This window comes from Sinocyclocheilus anshuiensis, unplaced genomic scaffold, assembly GCF_001515605.1.
Source record: "Sinocyclocheilus anshuiensis isolate Anshui unplaced genomic scaffold, SAMN03320099.WGS_v1.1 scaffold4004, whole genome shotgun sequence".
In the NCBI taxonomy this organism is placed as follows: domain Eukaryota; kingdom Metazoa; phylum Chordata; class Actinopteri; order Cypriniformes; family Cyprinidae; genus Sinocyclocheilus; species Sinocyclocheilus anshuiensis.
This window is the reverse complement of record NW_015541176.1, coordinates 170,821-178,858: the sequence shown is the minus strand read 5'-3', so window position 1 is coordinate 178,858 and position 8,038 is coordinate 170,821. Positions and strand designations below refer to the sequence as shown.

Genomic DNA, 8,038 nt, shown 5'->3' with positions numbered 1-8,038 from the left:
TAATCATGCAGATTTATGCTACAAGCTCTTTGTAGAATTGTACAGTAAGAAAGTTATTTCCCTTAACCAGGAAATGAATGTTCTTAGAATTGACAGACAGTTGACCCTGAGAGGTCAAGTAAATATCTACAGCAGATCTAAATATTTATAATTAATTACAACTAGTTATGATTAATTATTCATATTTCCCCTTTGAGCTGATTCGCTACACGTTAAATATTTTTAACGCGTTAAACTGAAAAAATGTATCACCTGCGTTAACGCGCTAATTTTGACACCACTAATATTTACGTTTTTGAACCGTTCGTTTTGTTTACAAAGCTTCAGTACATAACGGCACTTACGTCTGTCTTACGAATGTACTGCAAATGCTCTAAAGATCGCTGAAGGCAAACAGAAATTAGATGTACAGCTCTCTGTTTGCAGCCCGTTAGTCACGCTCGTCAGGAAAGTGAGTGAAACACACACAAACACACATTGTTATCAAATAATACATCATTAATAGCGGTTCACTTCCGCAATTTGGTACGATTGCGTTCACATCAGCAGCGAACCCTACCGGAGTTCACATGAACCGTACCCCAGACCACCCTATTTAAGCGGACTCGGGTACGGTTACGGAGTTCGGAAGACAGCGTTCACATCATCCAAACGAACCGAACTCTGGCGTCAATCGAACCCGGGTGCGCACCAAAAGTGCTAGTGTGAAAGCACCCTGAGATGGTGACCGCTGCATGGCGTGCCAAACCTCGCACAGCAGGCGCTTCATCAGCTTGAGATCGTTTTTTTGAGATGGGCCTTTTTAGAGACCGCCGATCAAACATCTCAAAGCGATTATCGGCCGATAGTGATCGGTAGCCGATTAATCGGAGCACCCCTAATTTTAACTGGTTAACCGTTAACCGACAGTAAGAATTTTGACCAATTAATACAATAATTTAAATGGTTTAAAAAGTCATTTTTTTTTCAGTTATTAATCAAAATATTTTAAAACGTTTGCTGCATGGTTAAAATACGCTGTGCGTAGACCTATAAAATAAAATTGCGTTACAGGTCGCGTAACCTATAAGTCGCATTTTATTATATCATTCAGAAATAGGCCTAATGCTGATGCAAAATGTTTACAAACATTATATAGGCTAGACTATTTTAGTTCCCCTCATTCCTCAGCAAATCTTTTAAATTTAACAGTAGGCTATTCAGAAAAGAACAAGAATTAAAAATGTAAGAAGCTATAGTTATGACAAGACAAAACAAATTAATTTAGGCTGAAACGAAAACGAAACCAACGTTGGGTCTCTCATTCGACACAAATTCAAATGTTTCCGTATTCGCAATGTAGCTATTTGAATGCCAAAATATTTGTAGGGAAGTTTGAACTATATGTGCTGATCAGGAGATTGTGCTCGCCCCAGGGTGTCAGTAAAAACCATAGACTGTATAAAAACATGGACGTAGTGTCCGTGATGTCACCCGTAGGTTCCTGAAGAGGTTTTTGAAGCTCAAAGTGGGCAGAGCCAGCCGTCGCCATCTTGGCAGCGCGTCACTGCGCGTCACTCCCGGATAATCGAAAATGGGCAAAAAGGCAGGAGCTGGTTACTGAAACCACACCCACCTAGCTCGACGGTGGTGGCAGCAGCGGCAATCCACCTGTCACTCAAGTGGCCACGCCCTTAATTATGCAGAACTTTAAGGCGTAATATAATTTAAACGGATGATTTATAAAAAAAAATTCACCCACCTCACAGTTGTCATGAAGGGCAAAATTAGCTATATAGACCAAAATCTTTTTTTGAACCAGGCTGTAAACGTGTTTTTCTGCTGTAAAGTTTGGCATTTTAACATGGCGAGTCTATAGGACGGACTCCCTTTTGCAGCCAGCCTCTAGTGGCCGGTTGATGAATTACAGTTTAAGTCACTTCCTTGTTGGCTTCACCAGAGAGAGGGGGAGGTTGCCGCTTAGTAAAAACACAGCACAGGATTCAGAACATTCAGACTTTCCTGTTGTAAGTGTGTGGTCTGAAATAAACAAATAAATAACATATTACAATAATATAATTACAACATACATACATGATATTTTACATCTAATACAATTCTTAGTTAACTGCAATACTTAAATTGCCCTTTAGATGGTACGTTTAGCATGTACTGTATATCAGTGATTTGCAAATTCTCCGTGTCTGTTATAAAGTGCTGAGTCGTCATCGTATATGAACGGGATTACGGAGAATATGATAAAATCAATATCTAAACACTTAGTAACTGAGTTATGTTGCACCAAAGCACTGATACATAAAGAATAAAACAAATAAATAACTTTATATGCACAATCTATTATATTTATGGTAACTACGTCAGCGTGAATTCGGAGAACTCTTGAGGAGACAAACAACTCGCTAATTTCCGTAAAATAAAGCTGTAATATGGCAGGGTAACTATATTAAATATCACAAATAAGTATATAGACTTGACGCATGAACGCACACAAATTAGGCAAACTTCAAAGATTTATGTTGCCTTCACGTGATATAGGAAATTTCCTATTTCCCACTTACGAAGTCGTGATTACGAGCTTGTTGTATTCAAGTGTTTTAATGTTGGAAAGAATAAAATGTAGCATCCCATTGGTTGACTATAAACATTCACCACGCTATACATGCAGTTTGCTGACAATTCTGGAATTTCGGTCAAATACATGCTTATTTCACTGCTTATAAAACATACAATATGCTTCGAATGATCGTTCATATCTAGCCTATAAATACACTACTTTAGCGACAAGACAAAGGGATGTAATTGTTGTGAGAACAGCATTGACATCAGCAATGTTTGTCCCCTCCGCCATGTTTAGTGATTATGACCCGCCCAACTCAGAAACTCTGGTATCAAAATTATTTCCGAATTTCCCAGTAGTAAATACGACTTGAGAGGCGTTCACGTCTAATTTCCGATTAGGAAACTCGTATTTACGATAATTCCGATAGCACGTGAAGGCAGCATAAATTTAGGAACTCAGGAACACGCATTCATTCTCTTACTCCGCTCGCTGACAGGAGAGGTCGGGAAGTTTCTAGCTCGCCACCTATCGTCCTTTCCCAACGTCACCAATAAAGTGGTCTCTGATTGGTTAGATCTCCTTAACAATATTATTTATGTAAACCTGGTTTTGTAGGCCTACTTCACTCACGTTCCAATGTCCACGTAAAACAAAATGTGTGAACAGATTTTACTACGTATTTAAACTGAGCAGTGTTTTTTCCATATGTTTAATTGACTGTATATTATTATGATAATGAACAGGCTGCATCGTCAGTTAGCAATGCTAAACTGTGTGCTTGCTTGCGTGCGTGCGCCACCAGTGCAATCACTTGAATTGTTTCCTTCTAACAATGGAAACAACTACTCCTTCTAGGCATACAGATAATCGAAACTGTAAAAGGTTTGCTTTTATTTGTGTACATTCACAATAAAATTTGTTAATTTATTATTTAAGTAAAATATATTTCTCATAAACGCCTATTTATTCGTTATATAGCCTAGCTTTATTATGTTTTTCTCTGCTCGTAGAAGAGGTGCGAGGTGTGACCATGTGAATCTTCATGTTCTTTTGTTTGCTCCTTTTTGTGCGTGTAAAATGAATCCCTGGAAAACAAGTGTTAGTATTTTTAACGGGTCACAGACACTTATCCTTCCTAATTTAATTAAATTCTTACTTAAAATAATCTTGTCGGTTAACGGTTAATAATCCGTTAACAAGCATCGGTTGTCGGTTAGGGGAAATAACCGAAATGAACATCCCTAGCCTGAGCTCATCTTAGATTGTCCAAAAGACAGTGGAAATGTGTGCTGTGATGATCAGATGAGTCCACATTTCAGCTTGTTTTTGGGAAAAATGGACATCAGAGTCCTAAAGAACCATCCAGACTTTCATCAGTGACAAGTGCAAAAGCAAACGTCTATCATGGTATTGGGGTGCATCAATGCAAATTGCATGGGTGACTCATATGTGTGATAGTACCATTGACATAAAGGCATATACTGGGATTGTATACATATTTTCCTACAAGATGACATATTTCATGGGAAGTCCATGGATATTAGCTGAAGACAATGCCAGGCCTCATTCTGCATGTGCTACAACAGCATGGTTTTGTAGACACACGTGGATGTGACTGACTGGCCAACAGATCTGTCTCCTATTGAAATGTATAGCCCATCATGAAAAGGAGAATCAGACAAGATGATGTGACACAGTGGTAAACATGCCTCTGTCTAAACATTTTTCGATTGTGTTGCAGCCATCAAAATCTAAATTTGTTTATATTCACAAAATACAATTAAGTTAATCAGTGAAAACATTGAAAATCTTTTCTTTGTACTTCAGTTATTTAAATAAAGGTTAAATAGAATGAACAATCACATATTTTTTATTTAACTGCACTTTACAAAATGTCCAAAATTTTTCTGATAATGGACTCATCTGAGATGAGATGAGATCTGAGATGACGCTCGTTGGCTTCTGCATATAATTGATGTATAGATTTCTTCTTGTGTAACAGAGATTGCATTTCTTGCGTGCAGTGATTGACTATGTTAAGTGTCACTGGTTTTCCATAGTACTCCCAAGCCCATGTGGCTATATTTAACACAAATTTATTTTGCATGACGGTTTCTCATGCAATGCCATCTGAGGGCTCAAAGGTCACACACATTAAACGGAGGTTTCTTGCCTTCCCCTGAGATTTCTCTGGATTCCCTGAATCTTTTCACAATATTATTCATGGTAGATGGTGAAAAACCTGAATTATTTGCAATTTTGCATTTAGAAATTTAGATTTTTGATTTGTCTGACAATTCACTCATGGAATTTGGCACAAATTAATGAGCCATGACCCATCTTTGCTGGCAAAGACTGAGATCCCCCTTTACACCCAATCACGATCTCCTCACTTATTAACAATTCACCTGCTTATTGTGGACTGTTTCAAAACAGTTTAACTTGGATATTCATATTCACTTTTAGTATGCCTCTTGTCCCAACTTTTTTGTGTGTGTTGCAGCCATCAAAACTTGTTTGTTTATAAAATACATTTAAGTTGGTCAGTGTAAACATTGGACATCTGATCTTAGTATTTGTTAATTAAAGGTTAAAGAGAATTAACAAATCGCCTATTATTGGTTTACTGCATTTTACAAAACATGCCAACTTTTTTCTGATTTGGGGTTGTATCTGGTTCATAATTTCTGCAATCATATTACTAAAATTTTGAACATGTTGCAATGCTGACTGGTAAAATGTAGCTAATCAACCCTGCAATTTGTGCCTGTAATATTTAAAAATAATAATTGGATGGTAAATGTACACAATTCAAATGAATGAATTCAAATTTTCATACTTTCTACTATTATGTCAGGGTTTACATGTCCTTTTCCTTTCACATTTCTCTCTTTAATGGTTTTCTTTTATGCTTCGCTGGAATCATTTTGAAGTTTTGTACATTAATTTTAGACCTGATAGAAGAGAACAAGGAGATTGAAGAACTGACTGAAATGGAAGAGAAACATCATGTAAAAACTGAAGAAACATCCTCAAGTCCCTCATTGAAAAGAAGAGATGAAATATGTTTCACTTGCTCTCAGTGTGGAAAGAGTTTCTCATGCAAGCAAAGTCTTGATATTCACATAAAATTTCATCTTGAAGGGTTTTCAGATGACCCGAAGGACCACCTGAAAGTTTATACAAAGGAGAAGCCTTATGTATGTAATTTATGTGGAAAGAGTTTTATTCAGATGAATGCATTTAAAATGCACCAGATAAGACACAGCGGTGTGAAGGATCATGCTTGCTCTGAATGTGGGAAGACTTTTTTTACAGATGGTGCACTGAAAGTGCACCTGATAGTTCACACTACAGAAACGCCTTACAAGTGTTCACACTGTGACAAGAGATTCAAACGGTCAATATATATGAAAAGGCATGAGAGAATCCACACTGGGGAGAAGCCGTACACATGTGATCAATGTGGGAAGAGCTTCAGACTAAAAGGAATCCTTAATGATCACATGAAAATCCACACCGGAGAGAAGTCTCACACATGTGATCAATGTGGAAAAAGTTTTGCACAAAAAGGAAATCTTAAAGAACACATGAAAATCCACACAGGACTGAAGCCACACACATGTGATCAGTGTGGGAAGAGTTTCAGACTAAAAGGACTTCTTAATGATCACATGAATATCCACACTGGAGAGAAGCCGCATACATGTGATCAGTGTGGAAAGACGTTCGCACAAAAAGCAAACATTAGCAAACACATGAAAGTGCACACTGGAGAGAAACTGCACACTTGTGATCAATGTGGAAAGAGTTTTTCACAAAAAGGAAACCTTAAAGAGCACTTTAAAATCCACACTAAAGAGAAGATGCACACATGTGATCAGTGTGGGAAGAGTTTCAGACATAAAGGAAACCTTACGAAACACATGAAAAGCCATATTGGGGAGAAGCCGCACACATATGATCAGTGCGGGAAGAGTTTGAGTTGTAAAATAAATCTGCAAACTCGTTCTAGAGAAAGACGATATAACTCTGACCAGTGCAGTACAAAAAAAGTCAGGGCAGATTTCCTGAAGGACCACCTGAAAGTTCATTCAAAAGAGAAGCCTTACATATGTGATTTATGTGGAAAGATTTTTAGTCAGATGGGTGCATTAAAAATACACCAGAAAAGACACAGCGGTGTGAAGGATCATATTTGCTCTGAGTGTGGGAAGACTTTTTTTACAGATAGTGACCTGAAAGTGCACAAGACAGTTCACACTACAGAAACACCTTACAAGTGTTCACACTGTGACAAGAGCTTCAAACGGTCAGAAAATCTGAAAATACACGAGAGGATCCACACTGGAGAGAAGCCTTTCACATGTGACCAGTGTGGGAAGAGCTTCAGACTAAAAGGAAATCTTAACAAACACATGAAAATCCACACCGGAGAGAAGCCACACACTTGTGATCATTGTGGGAAGAGTTTTGCACGAAAAGGAAATCTTAACAAACACATGAAAATCCATACCGGAGAGAAGCCGCACACATGTGATCAGTGTGGGAAGAGTTTTACACAAAAAGCACTCCTTAATGATCACATGACAATCCATACTGGAGAGAAGCCACACACATGTGATCAGTGTGGGAAGAGTTTCAGAATATCAAGTGTTTTTAAAATGCATCTGCGTACTCATTCTAGTGAAATACTCTATAACTGTGACCAGTGTGGTAAACATTTATTTAGGGCAAGTGCCCTAAAGAGGCATCTGAAAGTTCATACAAGGGAGAAGCCTCATGTGTGTTCTTTGTGTGGAAATAGTTTTAGTGAGCGGGATGCTTTAAAAATACACCAGAAAAGACACAGCGGTGTGAAGGATCATATTTGCTGTGGGTGTGGGAAGGCTTTTTTTACAGATGCTGAAGTGAAAATGCACCAGAGAATTCACACTACAGAAACACCTTACAAGTGTTCACACTGTGAAAAGACATTCAGACGGTTAGTATATCTTAAAGTACATGAGAGGATCCACACTGGAGAGAAGCCGTATCACTGCCATTCATGTGGCAAGAGTTTCACTCAATTATCTTCTCTAATCTGTCATAAAAAAAAGATGCACGTCTGAAATTACAGTAAGTAGTTTAAGTGTCTTTTTAATAAACTTTGAGTAAACTGAATTGATCTTCTTCAAGTTTTCTGTCTTCCTCAAAAGTTATCAATACACCAGTTTTGCTTAGGACTGAAACAGAAAAACAAAAGGGCATCTATTTCGGAACACATAGAAGACAAAAATATTAATCTACAAACTATCATTACTTGTATAGAATTACAAATACTATTCAATTATTTATTACAATACAAATAAATATTTTTATATATTCTTCAATAAAATGGATTTCATAGGGCCCTAGTAATCTTGTCTGCCACATCATGAAGCTGTAACAGGAATGGAGACAGCAAGCTGTGGCAAGGATCTAAATGTAGGAGAATTT

At 37.6% G+C, this 8,038-nt stretch overlaps 1 protein-coding gene across 4 annotated transcripts in view; it reads left to right on the top strand.

Moving 5' to 3' along the window:
- The window catches only part of LOC107690758 (zinc finger protein 271-like), a 14,678-nt gene extending 6,911 nt beyond the window's left edge, over positions 1-7,767 (top strand). For all 4 annotated transcript variants that reach the window (XM_016489170.1, XM_016489169.1, XM_016489167.1 and 1 more), the window contains one exon: positions 5,513-7,767. In XM_016489170.1, the coding sequence (XP_016344656.1) occupies positions 5,513-7,671 (2,159 nt within the window). In that variant the 3' untranslated portion in view covers positions 7,672-7,767. The remainder of the gene's footprint in view (positions 1-5,512) is intronic.
- The last annotated feature ends 271 nt before the right edge of the window (positions 7,768-8,038 follow it).